The sequence below is a fragment of the Oncorhynchus nerka genome, linkage group LG4 (genome assembly GCF_034236695.1).
Source record: "Oncorhynchus nerka isolate Pitt River linkage group LG4, Oner_Uvic_2.0, whole genome shotgun sequence".
Classification (NCBI taxonomy): Eukaryota; Metazoa; Chordata; class Actinopteri; order Salmoniformes; family Salmonidae; genus Oncorhynchus; species Oncorhynchus nerka.
Genome location: NC_088399.1, coordinates 24,219,144 through 24,237,945, shown reverse-complemented (window position 1 = coordinate 24,237,945; position 18,802 = coordinate 24,219,144). Strand labels below are relative to the sequence as shown.

Sequence of the window (18,802 nt, the reverse complement as noted above, 5' to 3'; positions counted from 1 at the left end):
CATGACCCACAGACACAGAGAGGTAGAATAGATGGGTGTGATGGAATCACTGACACACTCAGACATGCAGTACTCTCACCTACACCATTAATTCTTCAGCACAGACTGTTACGCTGAGCCACGGGGATGATTTATCTGTGTGTGTGTGTGTGTGTGGGGGGTGGGTGGAGAATGGAACACGGACATTACCTCACACACATTCCTCCTCTAATCCCATGAAACATGAACATGAAAAAAATGTTCTGGTCATTCCCCTCATTTCGAGGAGCATTTGTAGCATTTCCTGTGTCTTTGCTCTGGTGGTTCTGATTGGATCTTCTATAGTGTTCTTGTTGTGACATTACGGGGCTGATTGATCCTATTAAAGATTCAAATGTAATTCACTCTGCTTCCATATTTATGGAGAAAGGGAAACTAACTACCCGCTGATGGTCAGAAGTACCATCTTTGTGGAGCTGGGAGACAGGAGCCTTGTATCTCTAAGTAAAGCGCCTGGAAAAGGTGAGGTTGAGCCAACTGGCAGAAGAGACAGAAAGGAAGACTATCTTTCATCAAGCCAAACCTAGATGCCTAGTGACTCATTCACACTATCCTGCATCATTACTCCTATCCTCATTACTCCTATCCTCAACACTCCTATCCTCATAACTCCTATCCTCAACACTCCTATCCTCATCACTGCTATCCTCATCACTGCTATCCTCATTACTCCTATCCTCATTACTCCTATCCTCAACACTCCTATCCTCATAACTCCTATCCTCATAACTCCTATCCTCAACACTGCTATCCTCAACACTGCTATCCTCAACACTCCTATCCTCAACACTGCTATCCTCATCACTCCTATCCACAACACTCCTTTCCGCATCACTCCTATCCTCAACACTCCTATCCTCAACACTGCTATCCTCATCACTGCTATCCTCAACACTGCTATCCTCAACACTCCTATCCTCAACACTCCTATCCTCAACACTGCTATCCTCAACACTGCTATCCTCAACACTCCTATCCTCAACACTCATCTCATCACTGCTATCCTCATCACTGCTATCCTCATCACTGCTATCCTCGACACTGCTATCCTCATCACTGCTATCCTCAACACTGCTATCCTTATCACTGCTATCCTCATCACTGCTATCCTCAACACTCCTATCCTCATCACTGCTATCCTCATCACTGCTATCCTCATCACTGCTATCCTCGACACTGCTATCCTCATCACTGCTATCCTCAACACTGCTATCCTTATCACTGCTATCCTCATCACTCCTATCCTCATAACTCCTATCCTCATCACTGCTATCCTCATCACTGCTATCCTCAACACTGCTATCCTCATCACTCCTATCCACAACACTCCTATCCGCATCACTCCTATCCTCAACACTGCTATCCTCAACACTGCTATCCTCATCACTGCTATCCTCAACACTGCTATCCTCAACACTCCTATCCTCATAACTCCTATCCTCAACACTCCTATCCTCATCACTGCTATCCTCATCACTGCTATCCTCATTACTCCTATCCTCATTACTCCTATCCTCAACACTCCTATCCTCATAACTCCTATCCTCATAACTCCTATCCTCAACACTGCTATCCTCAACACTGCTATCCTCAACACTCCTATCCTCAACACTGCTATCCTCATCACTCCTATCCACAACACTCCTTTCCGCATCACTCCTATCCTCAACACTCCTATCCTCAACACTGCTATCCTCATCACTGCTATCCTCAACACTGCTATCCTCAACACTCCTATCCTCAACACTCCTATCCTCAACACTCCTATCCTCAACACTGCTATCCTCATCACTGCTATCCTCAACACTCCTATCCTCATCACTGCTATCCTCATCACTGCTATCCTCATCACTGCTATCCTCGACACTGCTATCCTCATCACTGCTATCCTCAACACTGCTATCCTTATCACTGCTATCCTCATCACTGCTATCCTCAACACTCCTATCCTCATCACTGCTATCCTCATCACTGCTATCCTCATCACTGCTATCCTCGACACTGCTATCCTCATCACTGCTATCCTCAACACTGCTATCCTTATCACTGCTATCCTCATCACTCCTATCCTCATAACTCCTATCCTCATCACTGCTATCCTCATCACTGCTATCCTCAACACTGCTATCCTCATCACTCCTATCCACAACACTCCTATCCGCATCACTCCTATCCTCAACACTGCTATCCTCAACACTGCTATCCTCATCACTGCTATCCTCAACACTGCTATCCTCATCACTGCTATCCTCATCACTGCTATCCTCAACACTGCTATCCTCATCACTCCTATCCACAACACTCCTATCCGCATCACTCCTATCCTCAACACTCCTATCCTCATCACTGCTATCCTCATCACTCCTATCCTCAACACTACTGTCCTCATCACTACTATCTTCATCACTCCTATCCTCAACACTACTGTCCTCATCACTACTATCTTCATCACTCCTATCCTCATCACTGCTATTATCATCACTGCTATTCTCATCACTCCTATCCTCATCACTGCTATCCTCACCATTCCTATCCTCAACACTCCTATCCTCATCACTCCTATCCTCATCATTCCTATCATGATTCAATGACTCCTCTCCTCCTGAATCTGCATTTTATCCTTAAATCCACCCTTTCCCCACTCAGTGAAGGCTTCAGTTTAGGGGAGAAGAGAATCAGTCAGCTGCACGCTTTAGTAAACAACAACCAAATTGTTTATCGTTGATCAATGCTACTTACTCCTCTGTATTCAGGTTGTTTGCTGAAGGGAGAAGATTCACTAAGTTGCTGTGAGAAAGCAGAAAGTGGAATATAGATTGTTTTAGCTCCTTGGCTAGTTCCACTTGGCTTGGCAGGCAATGTTTTTTAAACGCTAACTGCTGGTTAAGCCCTTCTTCAGTGTGACAGTAGGTTTAAAGGGGCAATCAGCAATTGCTATATCCATTAATTTTGTTATAAATTAATGATATAAAGTGCCAGTCAAAGGTTTGGACACACCTACTCATTGAAGGGGTTTTCTTTATTTTTTACAATTTTCTACATTGTAGAATAGAATAATAGTGAAGACATTAAAACTATGAAATAACACAAATTTGGCTTGTCACCTGAAACCCTCACAAACTTTTACAGATGCACAATTGAGAGCATCCTGTCTGGCTGTATCACCGCCTGTTACGGCAACTGCACTGCCCACAACCACAGGGCTCTCCAGAGGTGGTGCGGTCTGCACAACGCATCACCGGGGGCAAACTACCTGCCCTCCAGGACACCTGCAGCACCCAATGTCACAGGAAGCCAAAAAGATCATCAAGGACAACAACCACCCGAACCACTGCCTGTTCATCCCACTATCATCCAGAAGGCGAGGTCAGTACAGGTGCATCAAAGCAGGGACCGAGAGACTGAAAAACAGCTTCTATTTCAAGGCAATCAGACTGTTAAATAGCCACCATTAGCACAGTGAGGCTGCTGCCTATATACAGACTTTAATTATTGGCCACTTTAATAAATGGAACACTAGTCACTTGAATAATGTCACTTTAATATGGTTAACATATCTTGCATTACTCATCTCATATGTAGATACTGTATTCTACACTATTTTACTGCATCTTAGTCTACAGTCATGTCCAAAAGTTTTGGGAATGACACAAATATTAATTTTCACAAAGTCTGCTGCCTCAGTTTGTATGATGGCAATTTGCATATACTTCAGAATGTTATGAAGAGTGATCAGATGAATTGCAATAAATTGCAAAGTCCCTCTTTGCCATGCAAATGCAAATGAAAAAAAACATTTCCACTGCATTTCAGCCCTGCCACAAAAGGACCAGCTGACATCATGTCAGTGATTCTCTCGTTAACACAGGTGTGAGTGTTGACGAGGATCACTCTGTCATGCTGATTGAGTTTGAATAACAGACTGGAAGATTCAAAAGGAGGGTGGTGCTTGGAATCATTGTTCTTCCTCTGTCGAACATGGTTACCTGCAAGGAAACATGTGCCGTCATCATTGCTTTGCGCAAAAAGGGCTTCACAGGCAAGGATATTGCTGCCAGTAAGATTGCACCTAAAACAACCATTTATTGGATCATCAAGACCTTCAAGGAGTGCGGTTCAATTGTTGTGAAGAAGGCTTCATGGCCCAAGAAAGTCCAGCAAGCGCCAGGACCGTCTCCTAAAGTTGATTCAGCTGCGGGATCGGGGCACCACCAGTACAGAGCTTGCTCAGGAATGGCAGCAGACAGGTGTGAGTGCATCTGCATGCACAGTGAGGTGAAGATGTTTGGAGGATGGCCTGGTGTCAAGAAGGGCAGCAAAGAAGCCACTTCTCTCTAGGAAATACATCAGGAACAGACTGATATTCTGTAAAATGTACAGGGATTGGACTGCAGAGGACTGGGGTAAAGTCATTTTCTCTGATGAATCCCCTTTCCGATTGTTTTGGGCATCTGGAAAAAAGCTTGTCCGGAGAAAACAAGGTGAGCACTACAATCAGTCCTGTGTCATGCCAACAGCAAAGCACCCTGAGACCATTCATGTGTGGGGTTGCTTCTCAGCCAAGGGAGTGGGCTCACTCACAATTTTGCCTAAGAACACAGCCATGAATAAAGAATGGTACCAACACATCCCGAGAGCAACTTCTCCCAACCATCCAGGAACAGTTTGGTGACAAACAATGACTTTTCCAGCATGATGGAGCACCTTGCTATAAGGCAAAAGTGATATTTTGGGTCCATGGCCAGGAACCTCCCCAGACCTTAATCCCATTGAGAACTTGTGGTCAATCCTCAAGAGGCGGGTGGACAAAACAAAAACCCACGAATACTGACAAACTCCAAGCATAGATTATGCACGAATGGGCTGCCATCAGTCAGGATGTGGCTCAGAAGTTAATTGACAGCATGCCAGGGAGGATTGCAGAGGTATTGAAAAAGAAGGGTCAACACTGCAAATATTGACTCTTTGCATCAACTTCATGTAATTGTCAATAAAAGCCTTTGACACTTGTGAAATACTCATAATTATACTTCAGAATTCCATAGTAACATCTGACAAAAATATCTAAAGACACTGAAGCAGCAATCTTTGTGGAAATTAATATGTGTGTCATTCTCAAAACTTTTGGCCACGACTGTATGCCGCTCTAACATTGCTTGTCCATATATTTATATATTCATAATTCCATTCCTTTACTTAGATTTGTGTGTATCAGGTATATGTTGTGAAATGGTTAGATATTGCTGCATTGTTGGAACTAGAAGCACAAGCATTTCACTACTCCCACAATAAACATCTGCTAAACACGTGCAAGTGACCAATCAAATTTGATTTAATTTTGATTAGATATGGAATCATGTAGTAATCAAAAAAGCGTTAAACAAATCAAAATATATCTTATATTTTAGATTCTTCAAAGTAGCCATCCTTTGCCTTGATGGCAGCTTTGCACACTTTTGGCATTCTCTCATCCAGCTTCATGAGGTAGTCACCTGGAATGCATTTCAATTAACAGGTGTGACTTGTCCAAACTTTTGTATGTCCCCATTGATTATTGAAGAATATAACTTAGAAATGCCCCATGAGTTTAGTTCAACTGTCGTACCCATAATAACCCAAAATATAAACTTGTTTTACTCCAATGTTTGTCAATAAAGTAAATGTAAACAAACCATATAGCATAAAAACATGGTTAAAACTACAATTTTGGTATCATGGATGGTCAGTCCTTACATCCATAGCTCTGTCTATGCATTTAGGAGTGGTTACATTTCTCCAGCCCCATCCTTTAGCTTTTTACCAAAACAGGAGTGGGGAGAACACTTTGTTATTGCTGCTACTGCTAATTGCAGCTTCAAAGCTTTCTGTGGCCACTCTGCTACCACCACAGCAAGGTTAGAGGAGAGGATGTAGCGAGAGATGGAGAGGGTGACAGGATATTAGATGGATGGAGGGTGGGAATAAGGTTGTTCCTCTAAGTTTTGGAACTAAGACATTATTCACTCGCTGATTAGCAGTTGCTAAGCTCTGGGAGGTTTTATTGGTCATCCCTGCCAATGGACAGACATCTCTCTCTCATCTTCTTGTGCACTCTTTCTCTCACCTCCACCCCTTTATCATCCTGTTGTCACCCCGTTATCATCCTGTTATCACCTTATTATCACCCTGTTATGATCCTGTTATCACTGTGTTATCATCACCCAGTTATCATCATGTTATCACCCTGTTATAAATCAAATCAAATTTATTTTTATATAGCCCTTTGTACATCAGCTGATATCTCAAAGTGCTGTACAGAAACCCAGCCTAAAACCCCAAACAGCAAGCAATGCAGGTGTAGAAGCACGGTGGCTAGGAAAAACTCCCTAGAAAGGCCAAAACCTAGGAAGAAACCTAGAGAGGAACCAGGCTATGTGGGGTGGCCAGTCCTCTTCTGGCTGTGCCGGGTGGAGATTATAACAGAACATGGCCAAGATGTTAAAATGTTCATAAATGACCAGCATGGTCGAATAATAATAAGGCAGAACAGTTGAAACTGGAGCAGCAGCACGGCCAGGTGGACTGGGGACAGCAAGGAGTCATCATGTCAGGTAGTCCTGGGGCATGGTCCTAGGGCCCACTCTGATACCAGCCTGTTATCACCCTGTTTTCATCCTGTTATCACCCTGTTTTCATCCTGTTATCGCCCTGTTATCATCCTGTTACCACCCTGTTATCACCCTGTTATCATTATGTTATCACCCTGTTTTCATCCTGTTATCACCCGGTTATCACCATGTTACCACCCGGTTATCACCCTGTTATCATCATGTTTCACCCCGTTATCATCATGTTATCACCCTGTTATCACCCGGTTATCACCATGTTATCATCATGTTATCACCCTGTTATCATTATGTTATCACCCTGTTATCATCATGTTATCACCCTGTTATCATCATGTTATCACCCTGTTATCAGCATGTTATCACCCTGTTATCATCATGTTATCACCCTGTTATCACCCGGTTATCACCATGTTATCATCATGTTATCACCCTGTTATCATCTTGTTATCACCCTGTTATCATCATGTTATCACCCTGTTATCACCCTGTTATCATCATGTTATCACCCTGTTATCATCATGTTATCACCCTGTTATAATCCTCTTATCACCACCCTCACATAATCATCCAGGGTCAGTCTACTCTCCAATTTGTAGAAATAAAGTCAGACAACACAATATAATTTAATTTCTCTCGAAGATGACCCATATTTAAATGCTAACCTCACAGCTCCAAAGTGGAGATCACTAGTGCATGTGGAGAGAGATTAAATAGGTCACTACTCAAAAAGTAATTGTTTGGTATTTATTAGGTTCGGTTCTGCCCGTGTCAGATTGAGGTGTTTTGTAGAGCCTCTAGATAATAAAGCCCAAACAACCCTGTTGGTACAGCAGTGGGCTGTTGAGTGTGATGTCGCATGGATAAAGGATTTGTGTATGAGAGGTTGTAGAAGGCGAATTGGTCATGTTGTTTTCTGCAGCATTCGTAAGCTCACAAATCAAATCAAATCAAATTTTATTTGTCACATACACATGGTTAGCAGATGTTAATGCGAGTGTAGCGAAATGCTTGTGCTTCTAGTTCCGACAATGCAGTGATAACCAACAAGTAATCTAACTAACAATTCCAAAACTACTGTCTTATACACAGTGTAAGGGGATAAAGAATATGTACATAAGGATATATGAATGAGTGATGGTACAGAGCAGCATACAGTAGATGGTATCGAGTACAGTATATACATATGAGATGAGTATGTAGACAAAGTAAACAAAGTGGCATAGTTAAAGTGGCTAGTGATACATGTATTACATAAGGATGCAGTTGATGATGTAGAGTACAGTATATACGTATGCATATGAGATGAATAATGTAGGGTAAGTAACATTATATAAGGTAGCATTGTTTAAAGTGGCTAGTGATATATTTACATCATTTCCCATCAATTCCCATTATTAAAGTGGCTGGAGTTGGGTCAGTGTCAATGACAGTGTGTTGGCAGCAGCCACTCAATGTTAGTGGTGGCTGTTTAACAGTCTGATGGCCTTGAGATAGAAGCTGTTTTTCAGTCTCTCGGTCCCAGCTTTGATGCACCTGTACTGACCTCGCCTTCTGGATGATAGCGGGGTGAACAGGCAGTGGTTCGGGTGGTTGATGTCCTTGATGATCTTTATGGCCTTCCTGTAACATCGGGTGGTGTAGGTGTCCTGGAGGGCAGGTAGTTTGCCCCGGTGATGCGTTGTGCAGACCTCACTACCCTCTGGAGAGCCTTACGGTTGAGGGCGGAGCAGTTGCCGTACCAGGCGGTGATACAGCCCGCCAGGATGCTCTCGATTGTGCATCTGTAGAAGTTTGTGAGTGCTTTTGGTGACAAGCCGAATTTCTTCAGCCTCCTGAGGTTGAAGAGGCGCTGCTGCGCCTTCTTCACGACGCTGTCAGTGTGAGTGGACCAATTCAGTTTGTCTGTGATGTGTATGCCGAGGAACTTAAAACTTGCTACCCTCTCCACTACTGTTCCATCGATGTGGATAGGGGGTGTTCCCTCTGCTGTTTCCTGAAGTCCACAATCATCTCCTTAGTTTTGTTGACGTTGAGTGTGAGGTTATTTTCCTGACACCACACTCCGAGGGCCCTCACCTCCTCCCTGTAGGCCGTCTCGTCGTTGTTGGTAATCAAGCCTACCACTGTTGTGTCGTCCGCAAACTTGATGATTGAGTTGGAGGCGTGCGTGGCCACGCAGTCGTGGGTGAACAGGGAGTACAGGAGAGGGCTCAGAACGCACCCTTGTGGGGCCCCGTGTTGAGGATCAGCGGGGAGGAGGTGTTGTTGCCTACCCTCACCACCTGGGGGCGGCCCGTCAGGAAGTCCAGTACCCAGTTGCACAGGGCGGGGTCGAGACCCAGGGTCTCGAGCTTGATGACGAGCTTGGAGGGTACTATGGTGTTGAATGCCGAGCTGTAGTCGATGAACAGCATTCTCACATAGGTATTCCTCTTGTCCAGGTGGGTTAGGGCAGTGTGCAGTGTGGTTGAGATTGCATCGTCTGTGGACCTATTTGGGCGGTAAGCAAATTGGAGTGGGTCTAGGGTGTCAGGTAGGGTGGAGGTGATATGGTCCTTGACTAGTCTCTCAAAGCACTTCATGATGACGGAAGTGAGTGCTACGGGCGGTAGTTGTTTAGCTCAGTTACCTTAGCTTTCTTGGGAACAGGAACAATGGTGGCCCTCTTGAAGCATGTGGGAACAGCAGACTGGTATAGGGATTGATTGAATATGTCCGTAAACACACCGGCCAGCTGGTCTGCGCATGCTCTGAGGGCGCGGCTGGGGATGCCGTCTGGGCCTGCAGCCTTGCGAGGGTTAACACGTTTAAATGTCTTACTCACCTCGGCTGCAGTGAAGGAGAGACCGCATGTTTTCATTGCAGGCCGTGTCAGTGGCACTGTATTGTCCTCAAAGCGGGCAAAAGTTATTTAGTCTGCCTGGGAGCAAGACATCCTGGTCCGTGACTGGGCTGGGTTTCTTCTTGTAGTCCGTGATTGACTGTAGACCCTGCCACATGCCTCGTGTGTCTGAGCCGTTGAATTGAGATTCTACTTTGTCTCTGTACTGACGCTTAGCTTGTTTAATAGCCTTGCGGAGGGAATAGCTGCACTGTTTGTATTCGGTCATGTTGCCAGACACCTTGCCCTGATTAAAAGCAGTGGTTCGCGCTTTCAGTTTCACGCGAATGCTGCCATCAATCCACGGTTTCTGGTTAGGGAATGTTTTTATCGTTGCTATGGGAACGACATCTTCAACGCACGTTCTAATGAACTCGCACACCGAATCAGCGTATTCGTCAATATTTTTATCTGACGCACGGACGAAACATGTCCCAGTCCACGTGATGGAAGCAGTCTTGGAGTGTGGAGTCAGCTTGGTCTGACCAGCGTTGGACAGACCTCAGCGTGGGAGCCTCTTGTTTAAGTTTCTGCCTGTAGGCAGGGATCAACAAAATGGAGTCGTGGTCAGCTTTTCCGAAAGGGGGGCGGGGCAGGGCCTTATATGCGTCGCGGAAGTTAGAGTAACAATGATCCAAGGTTTTACCACCCCTGGTTGCGCAATCGATATGCTGATAAAATTTAGGGAGTCTTGTTTTCAGATTAGCTTTGTTAAAATCCCCAGCTACAATGAATGCAGCCTCCGGATAAATGGTTTCCAGTTTGCAAAGAGTTAAATAAAGTTCGTTCAGAGCCATCGATGTGTCTGCTTGGGGGGAGATATATACGGCTGTGATTATAATCGAAGTGAATTCTCTTGGAAGATAATGCGGTCTACATTTGATTGTGAGGAATTCTAAATCAGGTGAACAGAAGGATTTGAGTTCCTGTATGTTTCCTTCATCACACCATGTCTCGTTAGTCATGAGGCATACGCCCCCGCCACTCTTCTTACCAGAAAGATGTTTGTTTCTGTCGGCGCGATGCGTGGAGAAACCCGTTGGCTGCACCGCATCGGATAGCGTCTTCCCAGTAAGCCATGTTTCCGTGAAGCAGAGAACGTTGCAGTCTCTGATGTCCCTCTGGAATGCTACCCTTGCTCGGATTTCATCAACCTTGTTGTCAAGAGACTGGACATTGGCAAGAAGAATGCTGGGGAGTGGTGCGCGATGTGCCCTTGTCCGGAGTCTGACCAGAAGACCGCTACGTTTCCCTCTTTTTCGGAGTCGTTTTCTTGGGTCGCTGCATGCGATCCATTCCGTTGTCCTGTTTGTAAGGCAGAACACAGGATCCGCGTCGCGGAAAACATATTCTTGGTCGTACTGATGGTGAGTTGACGCTGATCTTATATTCAGTAGTTCTTCTCGACTGTATGTAATGAAACCTAAGATGACCTGGGGTACTAATGTAAGAAATAACACGTAAAAAAAACAAAAAACTGCATAGTTTCCTAGGAACGCGAAGCGAGGCGGCCATCTCTGTCGGCGCCGGAAGTTTTGACAGAAGAGAATGTATGTTTTTTCTCTATCTACTGTCTCTGCCTTCTGTCATTCATCAAAGTATGGAACGTGTAAAGTTCAAATAGAAAGATATTCCTAGAGAACTGTCTTGAAACAGAAAGGGTTCAAACTGAGTCTGACATTAAAACATGACAGTTAATCTGAGTTAGTCTGTGGGAACATAGGAATTAGGTGTCTTGTCCCTCTCCCTCTCGCCCCTATCTTTCTCTCTCTCTCTGTCCCCTTCTCTAAATTTCTTATTTGACCCCTCCCCCCTCTCCCCATCTCTCTCTCTCCCTCCTTCTCCCAATGTCAGGTGCTATCTGTCCTCCTGAACAGCAGCAGGCCACTCAGAGCTAAACACTAATCATTCTCCAATCTGCCAATACAGCTCTGCTCAACACTACTGAATCCTCTCCACAGCCAGCGCTGTTTGAGTGGTTATGAATGGCTCAGAAAGGGTAGGCCACAGAGCCTGAGGGAGGGGTGTGTGGTTATGAATGGCTCAGAAAGGGTAGGCCACAGAGCCTGAGGGAGGGGTGAGTGGTTATGAATGTCTCAGATAGGGTAGGACACAGAGCCTGAGGGAGGGGTGTGTGGTTATGAATGGCTCAGATAGGGTAGGCCACAGAGCCTGGGGGAGGGGTGTGTGGTTATGAATGGCTCAGATAGGGTAGGCCACAGAGCCTGAGGGAGGGGTGTGTGGTTATGAATGGCTCAGATAGGGTAGGCCACAGAGCCTGAGGGAGGGGTGTGTGGTTATGAATGGCTCAGATAGGGTAGGCCACAGAGCCTGAGGGAGGGGTGTGTGGTTATGAATGGCTCAGATAGGGTAGGCCACAGAGCCTGAGGGAGGGGTGTGGTTATGAATGGCTCAGATAGGGTAGGCCACAGAGCCTGAGGGAGGGGTGTGTGGTTATGAATGGCTCAGATAGGGTAGGCCACAGAGCCTGAGGGAGGGGTGTGTGGTTATGAATGGCTCAGATAGGGTAGGCCACAGAGCCTGAGGGAGGGGTGTGTGTGTGTGTGTATGTTTTTGCGAGTTTGAGTGTCCTCTCTTCTTCCAGCATGTGTGAATGCATTAACCCTCTCTTAGGTCTTAACCAGGGCAGCCCCAAACTCCTAATTACCTTGCAGAGCTAGCACTGAACAACCTACCTCTCTGTCTTTCTTAACCTCCTTCTTTCAAAGTTCTAACTCAGCTTGTATTAGTGTGAGTTCTTTTCCACTCCTCTGATAGAATACAAGTGAGTTCTGTTCCACTCCTCTGATAGAATACAAGTGAGTTCTGTTCCACTCCTCTGATAGAATACAGGTGAGTTCTGTTCCACTCCTCTGATAGAATACAGGTGAGTTATGTTCCACTCCTCTGATAGAATACAGGTGAGTTCTGTTCCACTCCTCTGATAGAATACAGGTGAGTTCTGTTCCACTCCTCTGATAGAATACAGGTGAGTGATTGTTCCACTTCAACTGAAGGAGAACAGCAATTTGTTATTTTTGTTTTTAACAATTGGCCAGTTTTTTACACTTTGCTGCTTGTAGAATTCAATATCCTGTCAAGATGAAGGTGAGGTTATATGCAGGGAGAGAAAGAGGAGAGAAAGCGTGAGAGAGGGTTGGAGATTGCTTTGTAAGCTTAAATGGCACCTCAGAAAATAGTGTTTTGTTTGTGGAAATTCGTGCTCTACTCTGCTCTGTTCTGTTGTCATTTGTGTTTGTGACTGGTTTTCCAGACTGGTTTTGAGTTGATGTTTACAAGCCTACCTCAGCACATTCAGCCATTATATAGGACAGAAATAAAGATACAGCCTAGAGTAAGTTAAACCACACTGCTGAGAGTGCTACAGTTGAAGTCGGAAGTTTACATACACTTAGGTTGGAGTCATTAAAACTCAACCACTCCATTCAACCACTCCACAAATTTCTTGTTCACATACTATAGTTTTGGCAAGTCAGTTAGGACATCGACTTTGTGCACGACACAAGTAATTTTTCCAACAATTGTTTACAGACAGATTATTTCACTTATACTTCACTGTATCACAATTCCAGCGGGTCAGAAGTTTACATACACTAAGTTGACTGTGCCTTTAAACAGCTTGGAAAATTCCAGAAAATGTCATGGCTTTAGAAGCTTCTGATAGGCTAATTGACATCATTTGAGTCAATTGGAGGTGTACCTGTGGATGTATTTCAAGGCCTACCTTCAAACGCAGTGCCTCTTTACTTGACATCATGGGAAAATCAAAAGAAATCAGCCAAGACCTCAGAAATTTTTTTGTAGACCTCCACAAGTCTGGTTCATCCTTGGGAGCAATTTCCAAAAGCCTGAAGGTACCACGTTCATCTGTACAAACAATAGTACGCAAGTATAAACACCATGGGACCACGCAGCCGTCATACCGATCAGGAAGGAGACGCGTTCTGTCTCCTAGAGATGAACGTACTTTGGTGCGAAAAGTGCAAATCAATCCCAGAACAACAGTGAAGATGTGAAGATGCTGGAGGAAACAGGTACAAAAGTATCTATATCCACAGTAAAACGAGTCCTATATCGACATAACCTGAAAGGCCGCTCAGCACGGAAGAAGCCACTGCTCCAAAACCAACATAACAAAAGCCAGACTATGGTTTGCAACTGCACATGGGGACGGAGATCATACCTTTTGGAGAAATGACCTCTGGTCTGATAAAACAAAAATAGAACTGTTTGGCCATAATGACCATCGTTATGTTTGGAGGAAAAAGGGGAGGCTTGCAAGCTGAAGAAGACCATCCCAACCGTGAAGCACGGAGGTGGCAGCATCATGTTGTGGGGATGTGTGACGATCGTTAGAAGCATACTCGGACCAACGTGCAGCGTGATCTGGGTTCCACATCTTTTAAAGTAAGTGAACCACACAACAAAACAATAAAGAATAAATGATACATGACGACAACGGAGTGCTAACATGCAACTACACATAAACAATATCCCACAACCCACAGGTGGAAAAAATGCTACCTAAATATGATCCCCAATTAGAGACAACGATTACCAGCTGCCTCTAATTGGGAATCATACAAAATGACCACATAGAAAAACAAAACTAGAGCCCCACATAGAAATAATAAACTAGACTAACCCCCCAGTCACGCCCTGACCTACTCCACCATAGAAAATAAGGACTCTCTATGGTCAGGACGTGACAGGATGATTTGCTGCAGGAGGGACTGGTGAACTACACAAAATAGATGGCTTCATGAGGTAGGAAAATTATGTGGATAAATTAAAGCAACATCTCAAGACATCAGTCAGGAAGTTAAAGCTTGGTCGCAAATGGGTCTTCCAAATGGACAATGACCCCAAGCATACTTCCAAAGTTGTGGCAAAATGGCTTAAGGACAAAAAAGTAAAGGTATTGGAGTGGCCATCACAAAGCCCTGACCTTAATCCTATAGAACTGAAAAAGCATGTGCGAGCAAGGATGCCTACAAACCTGACTCAGTTACACCAGCTCTGTCAGGAAGAATGGGCCAAAATTCACCCAACTTATTGTGGGAAGCTTGTGGAAGGCTACCCAAAACGTTTGGCCCAAATTAAGCAATTTAAAGGCAATGCTACCAAATACTAATTGAGTGTATGTAAACTTCTGACCCACTGGGAATGTGACGAATGAAACAAAAGCTGAAATAAATCATTCTCTCAACTATTATTCTGACATTTTACATTCTTAAAATAAAGTGGTGATCGTAACTGACCTAAGACAGGGAATTTTTACTAGTATTAAATGTCAGGAATTGTGAAAAACTGAGGGTAAATGTATTTGGCTAAGTTGTATGTAAACTTCTGACTTCAACTGTACCTCATTTGTCCTCGTGTGTGAGTGTGTGTGTGTGTGCGCCTGTCTCTGTGTGTGCTTGCACATCTGCATCTGGCCGTGCGTGCATTCTCATAATACGTTGCCACAGTGGGACAATAGTGCTAGACAGCTCTGAGACCCCTACACTCTCTCTGGTCTCTCGTTGGTCTCTCTCTCTCTCTCAATTCAATTTAAAGGCTTTATTGGCATGGGAAACATATGTTAACATTGCCAAAAAAAGTGAAATAGATAATAAACAAAGGTGAAATAAACAATAAAAATGTACAGTAAACATTACACCAACAGAAGATCCAAAAGAATAAAGTCATTTTAAATGTCATTATGTATTAAAACGATAGTTAAAGTACAAAATGGAAAATAAATAAACATACATTTGGGTTGTATTTACAATGGTGTTTGTTCTTCACTAGTTGCCGTTTTCTTGTGGCAACAGGTCACACATCTTGCTGCTGTGATTGCACACTGTAGTATTTCAGCCAGTAGATTAGGGAGTTAATCAAAATTGGGTTTGTTTTTGAATTTTCTGTGGATCTGTGTAATCTGAGGGAAATATGTTTGTCTAATATTGTCATACATTTGGCAGGAGGTTAGGAAGTGCAGCTCAATTTCCACCTAATTTTGTGGGCAGTGTGCACATAGGCAGACCTGGCTCTCAAGAGAAGACAGGCTATGGCAACCTTTCTCAATAGCAAGGCGTTGCAAAAGGAACCACCTCCCTTTGCATTTTTCCTATTTGTTGCATTACAACCTGTAATTTAAATGGATTTATATTTCGATTCCATGTAATGGACATACACAAAATAGTCAAAATTGGTGAAGTGAAATGAAAAAAGTAACATGTTTAAAAAAGAAAAGAAAAGAAAGTAAAACAGAAAAGTGGTGGTGCGTATGTATTCACCCCCTTTGCTATGAAGCCCCTAAATAAGATCTGGTGCAACCAATTACATACAGAAGTCACATAATTAGTTAGATTAAATACAGGTGGACTTTATTTAAGTGTCACATGATCTGACACATGATCTCAGTATGGTGTCTGCAACACACCTAAGCAAGGGGCACCACCAAGCAAGCGGCACCATAAAGACCAAGGAGCTCTCCAAACAGGTCAGGGACAAAGTTGTGGAGAAGTACAGATCAGGGTTGGGTTATAAAAAAATATCTGAAACTTTGAACATCCCATGGAGCACCATTTAATCCATTACTAAAAAATGGAAAGAATATTGCACCACAACAAACCTGCCAAGAGAGGACCGCCCACCAAAACTCATGGACCAGGCAAGGAGGGCAGTAGTCAAAGAGGCAACAAAGAGACCAAAGATATCCCTGAAGGAGCTGCAAAGCTCCACAGGCCGTTCCACAGGCCGTTCATAGGCCGTACACTCCACAGAGCTGGGCTTTACGGGAAGAGTGGCCAGAAAAAAGCCATTGCTTGAAGAAAAAAACAAGCAAACACATTTGGTGTTTGCCAGAAGGCATGTGGGAGACTCCCCAAACATATGGAAGAAGGAACTCTGGTCATCTGTCATCACCCCGAGAATACCAGGGACTGGGAAACTGGTCAGAATTGAAGGAATGATGGATGGCACTAAATACAGGGAAATTATTGAGGGAAACCTGTTTCAGTCTTCCAGAGATTTGAGACTGTGACTCAGGTTCACCTTCCAGCAGGACATTGACCCCAAGCATACTGCTAAAGCAACACTTGAGTGGTTTAAGGGGAAACATTTAAATGTCTTGGAATGGCCATGTCAAAGCCCAGACTTCAATTGAGAATCTGTGGTATGACTTAAAGATTGCTATACACCAGCAGAACCCACCCAACTTGAAGGAGCTGGAGCAGTTTTGACCTTGAACAATGGGCAAAAATCCCAGTGGCTATAGAGACATACCCCAAGAGACTTGCAGCTGTAATTACTGCAAAAGTTGGCTCTACAAAGTATTGACTTTGGGGGAGGTGAATAGTTATGCACGCTCAAGATTTCTGTTATTTTGTCTTATTTCTTGTTTCACAATAAAACATATTTTGCATCTTCAAAGTGGTAGGCATGTTGTGTAAATTAAATTTGTTGTGTAAATGGAATTTTAATTCCAGGTTGTAAGGCAACAAAATAAGAAAAATGCCAAGGGGTGTGAAGGCTTTCACAAGCCACTGTATGGTCACTGAGTCTGTATATAGTCAAAGCTTTCCTTAAGTTTGGTTCTTCCACTGTGTTTAGGGCCAAATAGCATTCTAGTTTGCTCAGTTTTTTTGTTAATTCTTTCCAATGTGTCATGTAATCATCTTTTTGTTTTTGATTTGGTTGGGTCTAATAGTGTTGCTGTCCTGAGACTGTATCTCTCTCTCGCTCTCTCTCTCTCTCTCTGCTCTCTCTGTCTCTGTTCTCTCCTTGCCTACTCACTCTGCTTTCTCACTCTGTTCTCTCTGCTCTCTCGCTCTCTGCTCTCTCTGTTCTCTCACTGTTCTCTCTCTGTTCTGTCTGTTTTCTCTTCTCTTTCTCTGTTTTCTCTCTGCTGGATCTCTCTGTTCTCTCACTGTTCTCTCTCTGTTCTCTGTCTGTTTTCTCTTCTCTTTCTCTGTTTTCTCTCTGCTCCCTCTCTGCTATCTCTTTCTGCTCTCTCTCTTCGGGTTAATTAGAGCACCTCTAGAAGGATGAACTGCTTCTCTCCTTCCTGCTTCCCACTCTCCTCCCCTGCTTCCCCTCTCTCTTCCCTGCTTTCCTCTCTCCTCCCCAACTTCCTCTCCCTCCTCCCCATCTTCCTCTCCCTCCTCCCCTCTGCCTTGGTTTCTCCTTGAACCATAAGAATGTTATCTTGTTTCCCTTTACTCTCTTCTCCTCCCCTCGCTTCTCTCTCTGCTCCTCTTTTTTTTTCTTTTTTTCTCACCTTTATTTAACCAGGTAGGCTAGTTGAGAACAGGTTCTCATTTGCAACTGCGACCTGGCCAAGATAAAGCATAGCAGAGTGAACAGACAACACAGAGATACACATGGAGTAAACAATTAACAAGTCAATAACACGGTAGAGAAAAAAAAGGGGAGTCTATATACAATGTGTGCAAAAGGCATGAGGAGGTAGGCGAATAATTACAATATTGCAGATTAACACTGGAGTGATAAATGATCAGATGATCATGTACAGGTAGAGATATTTGTGTGCAAAAGAGCAGAAAAGTAAATAAATAAAAACTGTGGGGATGAGGTAGGTGAAAATGGGTGTGCTATTTACCAATAGATTATGTACAGCTGCAGCGATCGGTTAGCTGCTCAGATAGCTGATGTTTGAAGTTGGTGAGGGAGATAAAGGTCTCCAACTTCAGCGATTTTTGCAATTCGTTCCAGTCACAGGCAGCAGAGTACTGGAACGAAAGGCGGCCGAATGAGGTGTTGGCTTTGGGGATGCTCAATGAGATACACCTGCTGGAGCGCGTGCTACGGATGGGTGTTGCCATCGTGACCAGTGAGCTGAGATAAGGCGGAGCTTTGCCTAGCATGGCCTTGTAGATGACCTGGAGCCAGTGGGTCTGGCGACGAATATGTAGCGAGGGCCAGCCGACTAGAGCATACAAGTCGCAGTGGTGGGTAGTATAAGGTGCTTTAGTGACAAAACGGATGGCACTGTGATAAACTGCATCCAGTTTGCTGAGAAGAGTGTTGGAAGCCATTTTGTAGATGACATCGCCGAAGTCGAGGATCGGTAGGATAGTCAGTTTTACTAGGGTAAGCTTGGCAGCGTGAGTGAAGGAGGCTTTGTTGCGGAATAGAAAGCCGACTCTTGATTTGATTTTCGATTGGAGATGTTTGATATGGGTCTGGAAGGAGAGTTTGCAGTCTAGCCAGACACCTAGGTACTTATAGGTGTCCACATATTCAA

At 44.2% G+C, this 18,802-nt stretch overlaps 1 protein-coding gene across 1 annotated transcript in view; it reads right to left on the bottom strand.

Annotated features, from left to right (window-relative positions):
• Nucleotides 1-587: 587 nt before the first annotated feature.
• LOC135571500 (protein starmaker-like) overlaps nucleotides 588-18,802 on the bottom strand; it is a 45,501-nt gene continuing 27,286 nt past the window's right edge. The window contains exon 2 of the mRNA XM_065018087.1: nucleotides 588-2,328. Within this exon, the coding sequence (XP_064874159.1) occupies nucleotides 588-2,328 (1,741 nt within the window). The remainder of the gene's footprint in view (nucleotides 2,329-18,802) is intronic.